Source organism: Gouania willdenowi, chromosome 16 (assembly GCF_900634775.1).
Source record: "Gouania willdenowi chromosome 16, fGouWil2.1, whole genome shotgun sequence".
In the NCBI taxonomy this organism is placed as follows: domain Eukaryota; kingdom Metazoa; phylum Chordata; class Actinopteri; order Blenniiformes; family Gobiesocidae; genus Gouania; species Gouania willdenowi.
This window is the reverse complement of record NC_041059.1, coordinates 9,449,590-9,467,484: the sequence shown is the minus strand read 5'-3', so window position 1 is coordinate 9,467,484 and position 17,895 is coordinate 9,449,590. Positions and strand designations below refer to the sequence as shown.

The following is a 17,895-nucleotide window of genomic DNA, read 5'->3' as shown; positions in this document are numbered from 1 at the left end:
AAGACTAGTTAAGTATTTTTTTCGCATTTCAAAAGAATTATACAAAAACAGATTTTTCAGAAACTCCTGTTTTCAGCTTTAAGTACATTTTAAATAAAGCAAAGTAAAGTTGTAACATTCCTACACCCAACCATTACTGAGTGAATTATTATTATTTGTTTTAAAATGATCAATGGACATTGTGAAACTACATGAAAAATTAAATAACCAAACAACAATCAAATGCATCACATCATAGCCAACCAATCAGATTAAACGTAATGCACGGCACCAAAACAACATTGGATGCTGGTTATTTTCTCAGCTTTAGAGTTCATAGATTGAATTAATTGTTGTTATTTTATTTAAAAAATAATTTTGCATTCTGACAAACCTTTTATTTTACATTGATTCTTTTGTGGAAAATCATTTAGTTCCAATTGTGCAAGATTTGGTCTCTTACTTTTTGAAGTTTATACTTGAGATGTTTACTGTATGCAAGGGAACCATGGCAAGATTTATTACCAACAATAAACATGAGGGGTGTAAGTAACTAGTAACTTTTACTTCACGTACTATTTATTTGAGCTACCTTTTACTTGTACTTGAGTATCTTATGTATGACTTACTTGTACTTGAGCACAGTTTCAATCAAGTAACAATACTTCTACTGCAGTAAGGCAAGGCAAGGCAAATTTATTTGTAAAGCGCATTTCATACTCAAGGCAACTCAATGTGCTTTACATGATAAAACATTCAATTGTTTAAAATCAATAAGAACATTTAAAAACATCAGTAAAATCAATTAAAATCATCAGTAAAATCATCATGACATCAACAACATGACTATAAATCTCCCTCTCAATCATATGCAGTAGAGAAAAAAAGTGCCTTTAACTTTGATTTAAAAATGTTCACATTGGATGCTGACTTCAGCTCTGCTGGCAGTTTGTTCCACTTCTTTGCAGCATAACAACTAAAAGCAGTATCACTATGTTTACTGTGAGCTCTGGGCTCAACTATCTGACCTGTGTCCATGGATCTGAGAGACCTGCTGGGTTCATACCAGACTAACATGTCACTGATGTATTCTGGACCAAACCCATTCACAGATTTATACACCAGCAGCAGAACTTTAAAGTCTATTCTGAGGCTGACTGGGAGCCAGTGTAAAGACTTTAAAACTGGAGTAATGTGCTCTGACCTCTTTGTTCTGGTTAAGACCCGAGCTGCAGCGTTCTGAACCAGCTGTAGCTGTTTGATGCTCTTTTGGGGGATTCCTGTCAGAAAACCATTACAATAGTCCAGTCTGCTAGATATAAAAGCATGGACCAGTTTCTCCTGATCTTTCTGAGCCATTAAACCTTTCACTCTGGAGATGTTCTTTAGGTGGTGGAAGGCTGTTTTTGTGATAGATTTGATCTGACTGCTGAATGTAAGATCTGAGTCAATCAAGAACACCAAGGTTTTTGACTTGGTCTTTAGCTTTTTACAGCAGTCCTCTTTTCCTTGTTACCAAAGACAATCACTTCCATCTTGTCATGATTTAGTTGAAGGAAGTTTTCACTCATCCAGCAGTTTACTTTTTCTAAACAGTCACACAACACCTCAATGGGACCATAGTCATCTGGGTTCAGTGATAGATATAGTTGTGTGTCATCTGCGTAGCTCTGATAATCAACCTTACAGTTCTGTAAAATTTGTCCTAAAGGAAGCATATAAAGGCTAAACAGAAGAGGTCCAAGAACAGAGCCCTGAGGAACCACACAGGACATTAGTAATCTGTCAGATTCAAAGTTTCCAATGCTTACAAAATAGCTTCGCTCCTCCAAGTAGGACTTAAACCATTGCATTACTTTTCCATTTAGTCCAACCCATGTTTGCAATCTGTGCAACAAAATTGTATGATCTACAGTGTCAAATGCAGCACTTAGATCCAATAGAATGAGAACAGATACTTTTCCTGAATCAGTGTTCAACCTTATGTCATTGATCACTTTGATAAGAGCAGTTTCTGTGCTGTGATGAGAACGAAAACCTGACTGAAATTTATCAAATATTTTGATGAATGTTAGGAATTGACTCAGTTGGTTGAAGACCACCTTCTCAATGATCTTGGCCATGAATGGAAGGTTGCTGATTGGTCTATAGTTTTGATGGTTTGTTCTGATGTTTGACCTTATTGATTGTATTTTTTCATTGAAATATACAGCAAATTCATTGCATTTTCCAGCTGACAGTAATTCAGGGGCTATCTGATCTGGGGGGGTTGTGAGCTTTTCAATTACAGAAAACAACGTGCGAGAGTTGTTGACATTTTTGGCAATAATTTCAGAAAAGTATTGCTGCCTTGCTTTGAACAAGCCATCATTGAATTTTCGCAGACTTATTTTGTACAGTTCTAGATGAATTTGGAGTTTTATTGATCTCCATTTACGCTCAGCTCTTCTACAGTCAGATTTCAAATTCTGCATTATCTCAGTCCTCCTCCAAGGTGTTTTCTGTGTGTTTGGTTTTCTCTTAGTTTTGATTGGAGCCACCACATCTATGACATTACAGACTTTTCTATTATACTCATCCAGAAGATCATCAACTGTCTCAGCACTCAATGTTGGTGTCATTGCTATGGCTTCCATAAACTGTGCACTTGTGTTCTCATTTATGTACCTTTTCTTTAAACACACATAACTAGGGGGAACAGATTTTACAGTCTCTAGGTCAAAAAAGACACAGAAATGATCAGATAGAGCTAAGTCTCTTACATCAACAGCAGAGATATCAACACCTTTAGAGATAACCAGATCCAAAGTGTGACCTTGAGTGTGTGTCGGACCAGTCACATGTTGTGTAAGACCAAAAGTATCCATTAAAGCATACAGTTCTTTGGCAGTATTGTCCATGTTATTGTCTACATGAATATTTAAGTCACCTGTTATTATTAAAAAGTTGTATTCAGTGCATACAACTGACAGCAGTTCAGCAAACTCATCCATGAATTCTCCAGAATATTTTGGGGGTTTATAAACGACTAAAAACAGAACTCTTGAATCACCCTTCAGTAAGAATGACATATATTCAAAGGAGATAAAATCCCCAAATATTATTTCTTTGCACTGAAATATTGATTTAAAAATGGCAGCAACTCCACCACCTTTCCTGCAAGTACGACACTTATTTAAATAAATAAAGTCTTGTGGTGCACTTTCATTGAGAATAGTATTACTGATACCATCATTCAACCACGTTTCATTAAGAAATAAAAAGTCCAAGTGATGTGTCAAAATAATATCATTAATTAGTAGTGACTTGTTAACAAGAGATCTAACATTAAGAAGAGCTAATTTTAAAGACTTTACTGGAGATACTGGTGGACTTTTTGAATGACATGTTATAGGAGTCAAATTTTTATCTCTATAAAGCTTTTTGCTTTTCTTTAATTTCACAATTTTACCTGTCTTACCTGTCACCACAGGAATTAAAGAAGCTGAATTAACTCCATAGGGCCCTGACTTTTTCTGGTTGTTCCTAAAAATAGAGCTATTGCAGTCTGGACCCAGCACACATCAGACCTGTGTCGCTCTAAGATGAACACAGCTGGCCTGAGGAGAAGAGTGACCCTGGGCCTGGTATCGTCGAGGAGGGATGGGTGGTGCAGATTGGTTCTTTAGAGGAGATAAGATGGGACCATGGTGGGGTAAAGGGTGGGGTGTCAGTCTTGTGCAGCCAGAACCAGCTTGTTCATCTGGGCAGTTAAATCCAAGAAGGCAGGGGTAGGAGAGAAGCTGGGTGAGGTGGAAGTAGGTGAATTTTGGGGTGAAGCAGGTGGGTCCTGAGATGTGGGGGTTGGGTTGACCTCTTCATTTTGGCGATTTTTATTTCTTGCTGGAAGCTCATCGACTCCATGTTCTTTCCTTGTTGTTTTGTTCTCCGATGGTACATGTTGTCCTCTGTCTTTATCAGAACTGATAGCAGTGGGATATATCAGTACTCTTTACACCTCTGCATGTTGGTTAAATAGGTTGTTTACAGCAGCTGAGATGAGGCTACGTAGCAGATATTGCAATGTACGTCACTTATCCGGTTTAACAAATAACTGGGTTTTTAACTAGCAACCCTTGATGCTTTCCTCTTACATCCATGATTCTCCCCAAGAGATTGGATCATTGATCGTCCTTGCATTAGGCTGGCTCAGCCCAATAACTCATCTGACAAATAACAAGCTAGGACAGAGAGAAAACAGTAACAGATACTCTCTGTATGTGTTGAGAAGAAATAAGGGTTTAAAAGGAAGCCGTGTCTAGATTTGTGAAAGTGGGTTCCATATTGTTTGTATTGCTCATGTCAGCCAATGGGAAGGAGATGTTCCTTGGCTTCATGTTGGAGAAAAGACAAGAGGGAGCTCCTTTTCAAGCAAGCAGCACCTCTCCTCGTTGGAAAGGAAGGAAAGCAGGGTGTAACATTGGCAAAGCTGAAGAAGATGGGTCATGTCACCTTTAATGAAAGGAGCATCCGTGCTGTTGGAGTAGACGCCATCAGCACATTGTTATCTCCCACTTTTGCCTGGCTGAGAAACAGCAGCAGACCTCACAAGCCACAGGATGGCAAAGTCACACCAGAGACCATTACAAGCAGACAGCAGCACCTGGGAAATAGGAGCATGCTTTGAGGGCTGATGAAAAAAAAGTAGGAATAAAGAAAGCACTGAAACCAAAAGTGTCTCATTGTTTTGTGCAGGTTAGCTCTTATTATCTCTTTGTTTCCTGAGTGGAGAGCAGCAAAGGAAGAAAAGCCAGGGGCAGTGAAGTTGTGGGAATGTTTTTAACTGAATGTTCACATCACAAGAGTGATCAAAACTGATCAACAACATCTAAAATGTCATATTACTTCACTGTCGAATTATGTAAAACTCACATTTTTTATTCTAATCCAGTTCATATTCCCACAAAAGCCATTCAGGCTCACCAATAGGGCAAGAACCATCTTCTTTGTTCTGTTCCTCTTGTTTTTCTCATTGGAAAAGCTGGATTAACCAATAGTGTTGGAACATTGCCCCCTAGTGGATATAGGCTGGAATATTGTTGGTGCAACTAGTGACAATATCTTCCTTATTATCTACCATCTGTTCTTCTGTGTTGTTTTTATGTTTAATTTGAAACAAAAAGATTGAAAAATACAATCAAAGTTAAATAAATGTCATTAATCGCTGTCTTGGACTTAACAGTAGAGACTTTTTGGGGTGGAACTGTTTGTTTTGAATAATCTCCCTCAGTCTTCCTATTACAGACACTTAATGTTTCCCAATAGTTTTACCATAAAGAATGTTAGTTTAAAAAGCACCTGATTATCCGTGCAAATAAGAGATAAGAAGCCTTAAGAGTTATTTTTGATAAATGCAAATTTTGGATAAATAGCCCAAGCAATTTAACTCATTTTAGGAGATCTCCTTGGACTGTCAGAAGCCACCAGATTACTAAAAGAAAGCCACCGCACCGAGGTTGAGAACATTCAAACTCTGAGTCAGGTCTGAGTGAAATCAAACCAGTCTTAGCTAAATGACCTTACAATTTTCTGACAAATTGGAACAACATTATGTGCGTCAGCCCACGCAACAAAGACTCTGACACATTATTTATTTCCCCCCCTACCTGCCACAAACATGCCCTGCTGCTGCTATTTTGGCCATGGTCACCTGTTAACGTGACAAGTAAGTACCGAGGGGGAGCATACATGTCAGCTGCAGGTGGAAACTCTCAACAGGGAACAATACTGTGATCCCGGCTGGCACAGTCGGGACCTACAATAACACAGCGCAGTGCGACTGCAGGTAAGGAGGCCTCTCTTTTCAGCTTTACGTGATTTTGGAGAATTTCAGGCTTTGTTGTTGATATATTTCCTGGAGGGAACTGGGAGTTTGAGGACATCCTGTTTTGAAAGATTTCAAAGCATTTCGCTTTTTTTAAAAATTTTATTTTATTTTCCATTTACCACAGTTAAAATCGTCAGAGAAGAAGAAAACAGTAGAAGTAGAAGACACAAGATTGCCGTTATTTTCACTGCTTTTCGTGATAGTCTTGCTTTCTTTGTAGATGTAGCTGGTGCCTGAAGAGGTTACCTCGGGTTTCATGAAGTTGTGTGTGACGCAGGTAATCAAATGCCTTTTCAGAGTGAATGAAAAAGCTGTGCAACTTCAGTTTATAAACTCTTAAAAATAATGAAAGGACACCTACTCTCCTAAAGGACAGGTTGTTGCTGGGTTTTTTTTCATTTTTTGTCAATTATTGTGATGTTTGACGCTCTTTATAAAGAAGACTTAGTTTCCTTTCAGCTGAGCCGTTTATCAGGGCAGCAGTCTGGAGGTGTCCTAACCCTCTCAAGATGTACGGCCTCTATTTGGAAGCAGTGAACGACTACATCAATGAATCCTACGGAGAGGATGTGTGGAGACTGATTGAGAACCGGGCGGAGATACCCCACTTAAAATTTGTTAGACATCAGATGTACAAGTAAGTTGGCTGCAGAAAACTCAAATTGTCTGTGTTTGAATTGCTTCAACATCAAATGGACACAATATTTAGAAGATTCTCCCATAAAAAGAGAAAGAACACAAACATGAACTTCCTCAGGGCTTTAAAGAATAAATGATAACAGTTTGCCTAAAATACAACACATGGGAACAAATATCTGAAATTTCAATTATTTGAATGTTTTTAAAGCAGTTGGAGAAATATTGGTCTTGTGTCATCCCTTGTATTTCAGTTTTTTTTACATTATATCCAGATTTTTCTGCTGAAGATTTAAAACAGTAGAACGTTGTGCACTACGAGACATATTTCAGTAATGTTCATCCATTTCATATTTGTTATTTACCTTAGCCGTTGATTTCACTTCATCATCAAGTTATATTTTTAAGGCAAATTTATTTGTATAGTGCATTTCATACACAAGGCAATTCAATGTGTTTTACATGATTAAAAAGTGCAACAGAAAACATTTAGCAGTTTAAAAATCAATAAGAACATTAAAAGCAGCAATAAAAACATGAAATCAACAATAATAGGATTAAAAATATCCCTCTCATTCATACACAGTAAGAATAAAGTCACATTGCTCAATGGCTTAGAATAGATGGGCTTCTTAATTTAACTGTAGATATTTTTCTTTAATAAAGCAAATGCAGAGATTTTCTCCTCCATTGCAGTGACAACCTGATCTTGCGGTTGGCCAAGGCAGCAGGCGAGGTTTTAGGGAAGACCCATGATGAGCTCATGTATGCTTTTGGGGTTTATATGGTCAAAAGGATTGGAAACTATGGATATGAACGTATTCTTAAGGTGAGCATTCTCTACTTGGATTTTTTTTTTATTTTCAAACATACTGAATACAAAACTAAAGTCAATTAGAAGAATTATTTGAATACAACCTCAATTAGATAAGTTCTGAACTTACCAGTTAAAACATAGTTCATAATAGAGTTTGGTTGGTATTAATTATTGTCTACAGTTTATCAGTGGCAAAGTATTAATTGATAAATCATGGATCTGTCTCTTCTACATTCTCATCAGGTGTTGGGTCGAAACGTACGCGACTTTATTAATGAGTTGGACAACCTGCACGAGTACTTTCGTTTCTCCTTCCCCAAAGTTCAGCCACCCAGTTTCTGCGTTGAAGAGGAGTGCGAGACGAGCCTTACGCTGCACTACCGCAGCACGCGCAAAGGCTTCACACAGTTTGTCAAAGGTAATAGAGTTCATGGCAGCTTTTAAAAAAAAAAAAAGAGTGAACAGTGTAACCTAAGGACAAACTGATTCAGAGAGGACTGAGTATAGCCTTTGAAATAGTAAGGTTAAAGAGGCATGTGCTTCTACGGTCTTTTGAATCATTCACATTAAATAGAACTATGATTTATCTCTTAAATACTTTCAAAAACAAAAAAACATTGGAGAAAACTAAAGATAAAGAAGGATGACTTAATGTGCATTACCATGATTCTATGAAAGTGGCTTATTAGTGTATATAAAGAGCAGTTGTGATAGTAATAGTGGAGCAGAATCCTTTTAGACGCAGTCTCACAGTGTAACCATTTATCAGCAACCTTACAATAACAACTCCATCATAACCAAAATTGACCTCTATTAAGAGCAACTGTAATTGACTCGCACAGGGCAGCTCTCTCAAGTGGGCCGGCAATTCTACAACACAGACATCGAAGTGGAAATTCTGTCCAAAGAGGAAACGGAGAAAATGACATACGTGGTATGTACTAATCAAACATTTGTCAACTCACTGAAAAGTTCATCTTGACCCTTGGTTTGATTCGTAGTACTGAATAGAAGCAAATCCATCCACATCTGTAAGAAGCCAGGCAAGAATCTTGTTTGCACTCGAACTGCAAGTGTTTATTGAATTTGGATAAGTGCTATTGGTCTGGAACTTTGAGTGAGTTTGTTTGAGAACAAATATGAAACATACAGCTTGAAGTGGCAGAACTCAGACAGTCAAACATCTGCAAACATCTTTGTCACCTGAGCTGCTCCTGAGATGTGCATTGAGAAAAATATTGACAGTTTATTTATGCCTGGAACTGTTGTAACTTACTATCTATTAAAAAAAAACATGTCATTATTGATATTGTAAGTACAATATCAAGGAAATAGAGTACAGAGTAATTTCATATGTCTGCATGCACTCAAACAAAGACAAAGACAAAGCCAGGGAACTTGAATAAATCTTAGAAACAATACATTTGAATAAAAAATGTATGATCCTCACTATCGATTTTACTATAAAAAGTTGACTATGTTCAGAAAACTTTTATGAATATGCCTTAAAAGGCATATTTATTGATGTAAAAAGCTCCAGCACTTCATTCATCACTGATCAGGTTAAGTGGGGTGCTGGAGCCAATCCCAGCTCACTCACGATATGGAACAGGGCACAATCCCCTGGCAAGGCCGCTGTTATATGACAAGGCTAACAGGCTGATACAAAAGTAGGAGTACACATTCATTGCCACGGTCAAGACTCTTATCAAACACGCATGTTTTGAAAAGAAAACATAAGTTACCAGATGAAATGGAAGCATTTTAAGCAACAGTCTCCAAATGAAACCCCTCAACTTCTGGCTGAGATACAGCATTCCTAACAGCATTAGCACTTGATGGCCAAACCTCCATGTTACCTAGTAAAGCAAAAAGATATGTTTGGTCACCAAGTGCTAAAAGCATAATAATTTGGATAAGTATGAAACCTTAAATCTCACAACAATCTCTGCATAAAAAAGATATACTGTATAACCCACTTGCCATAAGAATTTGACAGCAACTTAAAAATGTATTTAATTACTGTGCATCATTGACTTTAAAAACATCTAATTTCTTTCTCTGTTCCTGTTCAGGTTTATAAGATGAACTTTGACAATGCTGCCTTCAAACACCGCATGCCCCAGCAGAAAACAGCACCAAGCTACGAAAAGCTCCCAATGAAGCGAGGCATCTTCTTCGATATGTTCCCTTTCAGCGTCATCTTCCGCCGTGACATGACGATGTACCGCATCGGTGACGGCCTCAAAGAGGTCTTCTCTGACCTCCAGGGAAAGAAAGTGGATGAAGAGTTTGCCCTAGTTAGACCCATGCTGGAGTTCAGCTGGGATAATGTAGGTTTGAATTTGAAATGTCCATAATGATTGGGTTAATGTTGCACATGAATTAAATAATATTGTCCTCACTTTCAACTTAAAGATCTACACCCACTTGAACAATGTGTTTGAGTTGATGTCTAAAGCTGTGGTGGAAAGCAAACAGAAGGTCAATATTCCCAAACTGAATAAAGAAGAGCCAGATGAAAAAGAGGAAAGTGAGAAAGCAAAAAGAGAAGAAGAAAGAGGTAAGATAGAGTTGTTTTTTGCTATTTAAAATCCTCAATAGAGTGGAATAGCTTATTTCACAGATTGAGAGAATCAAATCACTCCTGAGCAGAGAAGCATCTAACTAATCTTATTTCTCAGGGTGGTGCCATAAAAATAATCCAGCAGGTAATTACGATGTGATAGCAAAAGTTGTTGTGTAATGGTTGCTAACCAGCAGCAAATGAGCAATGGTGGCTGTTCCTGCAACAATAGCTTTCTTCATGATAATGCTTAGAAATTACTAATAATCTATTGTAATTCCATTACTAGCTGCTAGCAGTTTTTGACAAGAATATCAATTTGATCAATTATCCATGATCATAAGAAAGTAATAGAATAAAAGCTATATTCATATAAAGGACCAAAATATTCAAAATGAAAGAAAGACATTTTACAGTGCTATATATATATATATATATATATATATATATATATATATATATATATATATATATATATATATTATATATTATATATTTTATTTAACGAGGGACATTTGACAATTTGTATGAATCACCTTAAAAAATTTTTATAAAACTGCAAACTTCTTTGTCCTGCCCTCCCTAAACTCTTCTATTGTACTTAATTCCTGCCCTCTTTTACTTTAATCAAGTTTAACCAACCCTTACCTGCAGTAAATTAAATGTATTATTTATTTATAATACAAACATATAGCATATCTATTGTGAAAAAAATTGCACTACAGGTAGTGTCAATCTAAAATGGCAAATACAGACATAAAAACTAATAAAATTGCCAAATATGGATGACCCTAGAATCAAAGACTTACTTTGAGCCCATTGTGTAAATGTAATTGTTTCAACAGGATTCCAAAATCCTCTTAAACCTCAACGTGCATTTGTGATTCTCCTAAACTTCGCCCAACTTTAGTGACTTTTTCTTTTTTAACTTGTATCCTCTGTGTTACGAATGCTTCATCTTTGACAGAGCAAAAACCTGTGGAGGAAATGAAGGGCACGGACCAGGAATACAGCAGCGCTCTTACACAGTACAACAGCTCTGCCAATGCTGGAGGCGAAGATATTGAGCTACTGGCTTTTCAGACAGTCACTGGTTAGGACTTTTCATTTAACCTTGTTCAAAAGCAATAATTGAAAGTGCTTTTTTTACATTTTAAATTTGAAGTCATTTGAAATAATGTTACCTTTCTGACTCATTTCAAGATTAGAGGCTGAGTGGGTCAATTGGTATATAACGTTCACAGTCTTTCTGGACTTGCTCACATTTTCTGACTAAATCTAATATCACCTGTTAAACATACTGTTTTTAATTAATCTAAAGCTTCAGTAACCTTTCTTCCATGGCCCTCAGGAAAGTGCAGTGAAACCATTTTCGAGGATATGCGCGAACCTCCAAAGAAACCTCTTCATCTAAAGGGCCAGATGAAGTATGTCCCCCCGTGGGACTCCCTCATCTTCCTGGGGACACCAATGTAAGACTTTAACCAACAGTAATGGTGCTTGAATAGTTTATACGACAAACATATATTGAATGATAATTGCCATAAGAACTAAAGGTGATTAATCACTTTTACTCAAACTAGAGCTTACCAATGAAATCCAATGTCATGCTCTACAGCAGCTCCATTTCTAAGTCTAATGACTCATGACTAGACATGTACAATCAAAGCTTTCAAAAAGTGTTTAATCCTCAGCAAAGTGAAGCATGATCTGCATCATTAAAACTCCATATACTCTTATTCTCTGGTTTTACCGTTCTATACACCGTGCAACTAAACTACAGAAAAAGAGAACTAAGAATATTCCATAATGATAAATATCTTAAATCATCTAATTATCTCTTTCTGCAATAAAAATGATTCAAATTTACCAAGCAAACAGCCAAATTAAAAATTCTCAGAAATACCAAACATGTATTACATCATTTCAGGGAATAATTACATTTCTTTTACAAAAAACACAAATTACTTATTTGTTTTTTGGTTCGGTAAAGTTGCCTTGCAGATACACATGCTAATTGAGTTGTTTCTTGAAGCTTCAATTCATGTGTGTCAGTTATGCAGGCCTGCTGTGATTTCATCTGCGATGTGCCTGAATTCTAAGCATGTTTTATATGTGTCTGTATTATCGCCTATAGGACAAGTGATTCATGTTTGTGTGTCTTCAGAGAGTCTGCTCACCTTTATTGGTCCTATAAAGTCAATAGTGTTCTAGTGGAGGTTGTTTAATACTTCTGTGTATTTTGTTGTTTATTTAATAACTGTCAGTGCAGTAATTGTGATCCAAAGTACTCCCTCCGTCCATGGATGAATCATTTAATGGTATCCCTGGTGGTATTAGTTTCCAATGTCACCAAGGGGCAGGAGCCATGTAAAGCTAAACAACAATGTGAAACTGAAATTAAAACAATAAATATATTTCAGTGACAGTTTAGTTATTCTAATGTGGGTTGTTGAATGGTCAGATACTTAAAGTAAAGGTCAGAAAGTGACTTGTTTTTATGAATTTGTGGATCATATACTGCTGCGACAGTTGTGCTAAATATGAAAAAAAGTGAGTTTATACAATAAATGGCTGACTTGAGTGTACAAATTCCTTTTTTAATTTTGCAGTATAGAGACTGTGGAGGACATGATAAAGATGGGTGTGTACGTGAATGATCTGAACCTGCATGACTCCAGCAGAGAGCTGATCTTGGCTGGGACACAACAGTCAGCTGAGCTGCAACTGGCCCTTGATCAGGTGAAAAAAAAAACAAATTCTCATTCAAGATTCTGAGCATTATGAGAAAAGTTTGCCACTCATTTTTGAATTACTTTAGCAATGATGACCCAATCCCAACATATGGGCAAGGGTAAAAAGTCATACTACGTTGCTTCCACCCATTAAATCTGCGTCAGTCTTGCAGGAAAGTTGTGGATTAGGAGGTTTAGAAAAGGCAAAGAGATTTCAAACATCACAGGAGGTGAGACTAACTGTAAATGTTTCTGTCCAATTTCTAATCCTTTAGGAGCAACAAAAATATGCTCAGCTGCAGGAAATCATAAAAAAGCTGGATGAAGAGAAGAAAAGAGGAGATTCTTTGCTGTATGCCATGATCCCCAAAGCTGTTGCTGACCGACTCAGGAAGGGTATCACTGCTCTGGAAACGTGCCAGGTACGAAAGAAGACAAGTACAAGACATGAAAGCGTCACGTTGTAAAATAGGAAGAAAAAAAAAGGACCTCAAATAGGTCACACACGTTTTATGTCCTATAGACTGTTAATAATATGATGTGTTGCATCTAAGGTGATGTCTGTTTCATCAATTCATTCCACACAAGGTCAGGGGTCAGTAATAAAACATAGCGCACTTGTCTTTGCTCACCAGGTGTTTCCCGATGTGACCATTTTGTTCAGCGACGTGGTGAAATTTAATGAGATCTGCATCCACATTACACCCATGCAGGTGGTGGATATGCTGAACGAGATTTACATCGTCTTTGACACACTAAGTGAGAAGCACAATGTTTACAAAGTAAGTCCAAGAAAGACACACATGCCACTATTTGCTGGATCAAATTGTTGCCTTTAACTCCTTTTATTCATCAAATTTATTTGGAAAATTTGACAAAAATTGGTCTTGAGGATAAACTTGTCCATATAAGCAATTTGTTTTCAACTTGCCACTCGATGCCACTTTCATATGTACTTTGCAAGTTGTGTGGTAATGAACACAATATTAAATACATTATAGGTCTGTATTCATATCCTCAACAAATACAATGTTAGTTTTTTTTCCATCACTGTGTGCTGTTGTATATTTTTGTAGACTCTCCTGTTTTAGTAGAGATCAGCTTTGATGTGACCCAGCCCTTTTGCACACAAAAAACCCCAAGTAAAGAGTTTAAGCTAGCACTTCTTCATCGCTTGGATTTCTTTCATTTAAGGAGTTGCTTTTTTGGTTTGAATCTACTTGTAAACTGACCTGAATATAAAATGTACTTCATAGACAAGTCTAAATAAAAATGACAGTTCAAAAGTTGAAAGCTAGATTCCTGAATGTCTGAGATACAGTACATATTGTTCATTGTTCTGCTTCTGTCCAGGTGGAAACCATCCGTGACGCCTACATGGTTGTTGCAGGCGTGCCAAACAAGACCACTTTCCATGCACACCATATCTGTGACATGGCCCTGGACATGCTGAGCTCCATTGACCACCTTAAAGACCCTTCAACTGGAGATAACATTCAGATCAGAGTTGGTAAGAACGTTGAACTAAATGTTTTATATGAATGACAACTTGCTGAAATTTGAACCTGTTCAACTGTTGCATCAACCTGTCAGGGATTCATTCTGGAATGGTGGTGGCTGGTGTTGTGGGTCTAAAAATGCCTCGCTACTGTCTGTTCGGTGACACAGTGAACACAGCTTCAAGGATGGAGAGCAATGGAGTGGTGACTACATTAACATTGTTAATAATGAACCCACTAGTATAATGTGCCAAATAACTGGGAGCGATGGAATAAATATTAATATTCATGATTTTCCTCACAAAGATTAGAGGGAAACATTTTATTTTTAATGATGACAGTCTAGGCTGCCTTATAGCTGATACAAGACGCTAACGACTTCATTTGCCTTCCATTATTTACAGTAATGAGTATCCTGTAGTGTAAGAAATGTGAAATAAGCTTCATTACAAATAACCCTATTCATTAGCCCTAATCTTCTCTCTTTATATCTTGAAAAGCAATAAAGTTATATAAAACAAACTACCATTAGAAAGGTTCAGTAAAGTTAATGCTCACAGTTGCCCTTAGATATATTTTAATAAATTCAAGCAGAATAAATTTATGTTTCTATAAATATGAATAACTATGTGTATGCGTGTTTCAACAGGGCATGCAAATCCACATCAGTCAGACGACCAAAGACCATTTGGAACATGAGCCATACATTATTGAAGAAAGGGGCAAAATCTTTGTGAAGGTGAGTTGTAACCAAAGAGGTTATCCATTTTATACTCTGTGGTCATATTGAGCATAAGGTGAGGTAGACCCAGGGCTACACCAGTCTATCACTGGACCACATGTAGGTGAACCACTATTCACATACTCATTCACCCCTAAAGGCAATTTAGAGACTCCAACTAATCTAACAAGCTGGGGTATCTGGACAATTATCCAAATGACAAAAAAATATCTACAGGCCATGACACATAAGGAAGCTGACTGACATACAGTGTATCAAAAAATTGCTTTTGTTAGCCATTGGATGGCCCAATGCAGGATAGCTTTCGGGAGGGGACATTTTTTGTAATACTCAAAAGGATTTTAGGTAAGTTTGACATGGCTTTTGAGACTGTTAAATAACTGGTCATGAGTCACAGGTGATCAAGGCTTATCAATGCATATAGAAGCCAAGTTTGAAAGGTCTTACCAATCAGAGGATTGGTAAAACACTAGAAAAAAAAATAATTATCTTCAAATAAAACAATTAGAATATGCCTGGTATCACGAATGGTTGCATACCAGGAAAACGATGGCAGTACTTTACCCTGTCCTGTAATATTTCTGTGATGGTAATGGAAATAAAAACCTCATCAAATGCAACCTGTTGGTCAGTAAGGGAAGGTCTACGATCAATTCTACTTAAAGCTTCTGTTTTAAAGCCATTCTGAGTAAAATACTTACCGGCTCACCATATCCCAGGGCAAAGGCTACATGAAAACCTATTGGTTGAAAGGAAAGAGAGATCTATCATTCAAGACTTCAGCTGAGCTGCGCTACAGCAATGAACTAAAGGATGAAGACAAGAGCTCTAATGGGTAAGTAGAGGAAAGGGTATTCATCCCAAAACAATCTCTCTTCACCTTTGCAGTGTGGGAACTAGATATAGCCTTGATTGATTTTGCACGCAAGATAGGTTCATTGCCCTCTATGGCACAAGTAGACTAGAAGGATAGTTTAGATTCACTGACTTATTTGAAATGAATTGTGCTAACCAAGAGTAGCTCAAAGAAAGAGGGCAAAAAGTAAATTGAACATGGCACAAGACTATAACCCTTTCATGGTAAGATCATTTGGTCTAAATCAAGTATTGGGAATTCTTGTACTTGTTGTTCAATGTTGCAATAAAAAATGAACGTTAAATTACGATTGAACGAAACATTTCTGATCATTTTAAGAAATCTAGGTTTCTCACAGATATGACTAATCAATGTTAGATATTTTAATTTTCAGGTAGTCTTTTGTTTTCTGACTCCCTGTAAAATCAATCAATGTGTACTTATACTAGTTCCACAAGCACCAACGCCAAACGAATGGCCTCTAACCTAAACATCACCAGCGGGGACGAACAAGCAGAAGGAAAACCGAGCCCAAGCGACATGCCCCTGGACAACCAGCCGACGCCAGAAGCAGCAAATGAGCTCCCGACGATTACCATTGATTCCCACGAGAAGGAGAAAGCCAAAAAGACTAAGAACAACAAAGGGAACCAGTTGGAAGTGCCCCAGGGAAATTCAAATCCAGAGTCTGTCACTCCATTTGAAGGGTTGGAGAACCCAGCTCCTTTCCTCACCAGTAAGCGAAACAGCTTCAGACAGCAGTATGCTAAACTGCCAACACCAAACCTGCCTATGCGCAGTGCTTCCTGCTCCATTCTGTGAGTGAGTTCCTTTGGGATCAATGCCAATGTATGGTACTGAAAAATGTTTGAGGTTTCATCAGCAACATCAGAGGTTTATTTCATGGGTAATGACCTGCATTTCAATCCATCTGATGTCAAAATTAATTGAGGTACATAGCCCTAAATGACCATCAGGCTGAATAAAAACACTAAAGATAAAAATACTTGTAATAAGGTCAAGCTTGTTTAATAAACATTTCTGCTTATAATTCAGTAGAAATAAAGTCAAGTCTGATACAAGTATGAATATATGATACATCATTGTCCAAAACAGTGGAATCATCGTTAATCTCATGCTTTTCGTAACTAATAAAACTTTCAATAAGTCTTTGTTTCATGTGTGACATAAGTTTTGTTTGAATGCATCATGGCACGTTTTTACCAGGGGTTTTAAACTGTATTTATATGAAGAGATATCCTCCAGAGACATTAAAGCAGAAGGAAGTCAAGGGATAGATAGTCACACCTCGTATTGTATTTATTCAAACCTAGTTACACTTATAAACCACAGTTTCAGAATGATCTTGTGTATTTCTTGTTCCCCTCTCTGTATGTAACAGTATTTGTCTCACTGTATGATGATCATTGAATAAAACCGCATGTACAGCTAACAAATGGTTCAATTTTGCTTGTTTCCACTTCCTCTGAAATTCTATGAGCCAGATAATAACCATCTTCAGAATTATATACAGTGTAATAGTTTATTATTGACAGAATGAAAAATACAAATCTATGCTAATTAAAGAAAATCTGAGAAGCGTAAAGCAAAAAGTGGATGAAAGTGTGCTGATTAGCTGTTTCAATGTATAGGTAAGCAGAATTATTATTTAAAAATATTTATTTATTCAAAAGGGAGACATTAGGATGCAAACTGCAACTTGTTTGGTGAGCTTTTCTCACCCTAGGTTATAAAGATGATGAGTTAAGCGAGACAAACATATGCAAGTAGGTGTGCAGACAGTACCAAAAACACATACTTCACATACGCTCTTCATCTTGGATTAGATCTTCTTTATTAAATGTGCATTGTTGGTCAAATAAAACATATGAAGTAACAGAAGGAGTAACATTTTTTATTATTATTAATATTCTACTGAACACATTTGAGTGTCATACTATCAAACATGCATTATGTGGCAAAAGCACATGTTTTGTTAACAATACATGTAAAGCTTTGTGAACTATTATTACTAGTGGAATATTAATCACAACTTACTAATCAATACCATTGCATGGAGACACTGAAATTGGAGGCAGCACATTACTGATTGAAATCTCTACCTGGCTGATCATAACACAATTCTGGTTTTCTCTTTCTTAACAGCAATTGTTAATTGTATTCTCCACTTTCCATCTA

The 17,895-nt window shown here is 37.0% G+C and overlaps 1 protein-coding gene across 4 annotated transcripts; it reads left to right on the top strand.

Moving 5' to 3' along the window:
• Positions 1 to 5,657: 5,657 nt before the first annotated feature.
• On the top strand, positions 5,658 to 16,801 carry LOC114477794 (soluble guanylate cyclase 88E-like). Of its 4 annotated transcripts, none has more exons than XM_028470404.1 (17): positions 5,658 to 5,803; positions 6,294 to 6,482; positions 7,178 to 7,310; positions 7,542 to 7,716; positions 8,141 to 8,232; positions 9,374 to 9,631; positions 9,717 to 9,861; positions 10,832 to 10,957; positions 11,216 to 11,336; positions 12,477 to 12,606; positions 12,875 to 13,021; positions 13,235 to 13,381; positions 13,953 to 14,109; positions 14,193 to 14,302; positions 14,748 to 14,837; positions 15,560 to 15,675; positions 16,146 to 16,801. In XM_028470404.1, exons 2-17 carry the CDS (start codon positions 6,355 to 6,357, stop codon positions 16,516 to 16,518), a joined length of 2,448 nt encoding a protein of 815 aa, XP_028326205.1. In that variant the 5' UTR covers positions 5,658 to 5,803; positions 6,294 to 6,354; the 3' UTR covers positions 16,519 to 16,801. The 4 variants fall into 4 exon arrangements, with proteins under 4 accessions (XP_028326205.1, XP_028326204.1, XP_028326207.1 ...); XM_028470403.1 differs by having other exon boundaries at positions 5,675 to 5,803; positions 6,305 to 6,482; XM_028470406.1 differs by lacking the exon at positions 5,658 to 5,803 and adding an exon at positions 5,812 to 6,122 and having other exon boundaries at positions 6,305 to 6,482.
• Positions 16,802 to 17,895: the final 1,094 nt, after the last annotated feature.

Coding starts and splice junctions, on each gene's coding strand:
- LOC114477794 (XM_028470404.1), top strand. CDS start 6,355: ATGTACGGCCTCTATTTGGAAGCAGTGAACGACTACATCAATGAATCC. Junction 10,958..11,215: donor GGCTTTTCAGACAGTCACTG/GTTAGGACTTTT, acceptor CATGGCCCTCAG/GAAAGTGCAGTGAAACCATT. Junction 14,303..14,747: donor GGATGGAGAGCAATGGAGTG/GTGACTACATTA, acceptor GTGTTTCAACAG/GGCATGCAAATCCACATCAG.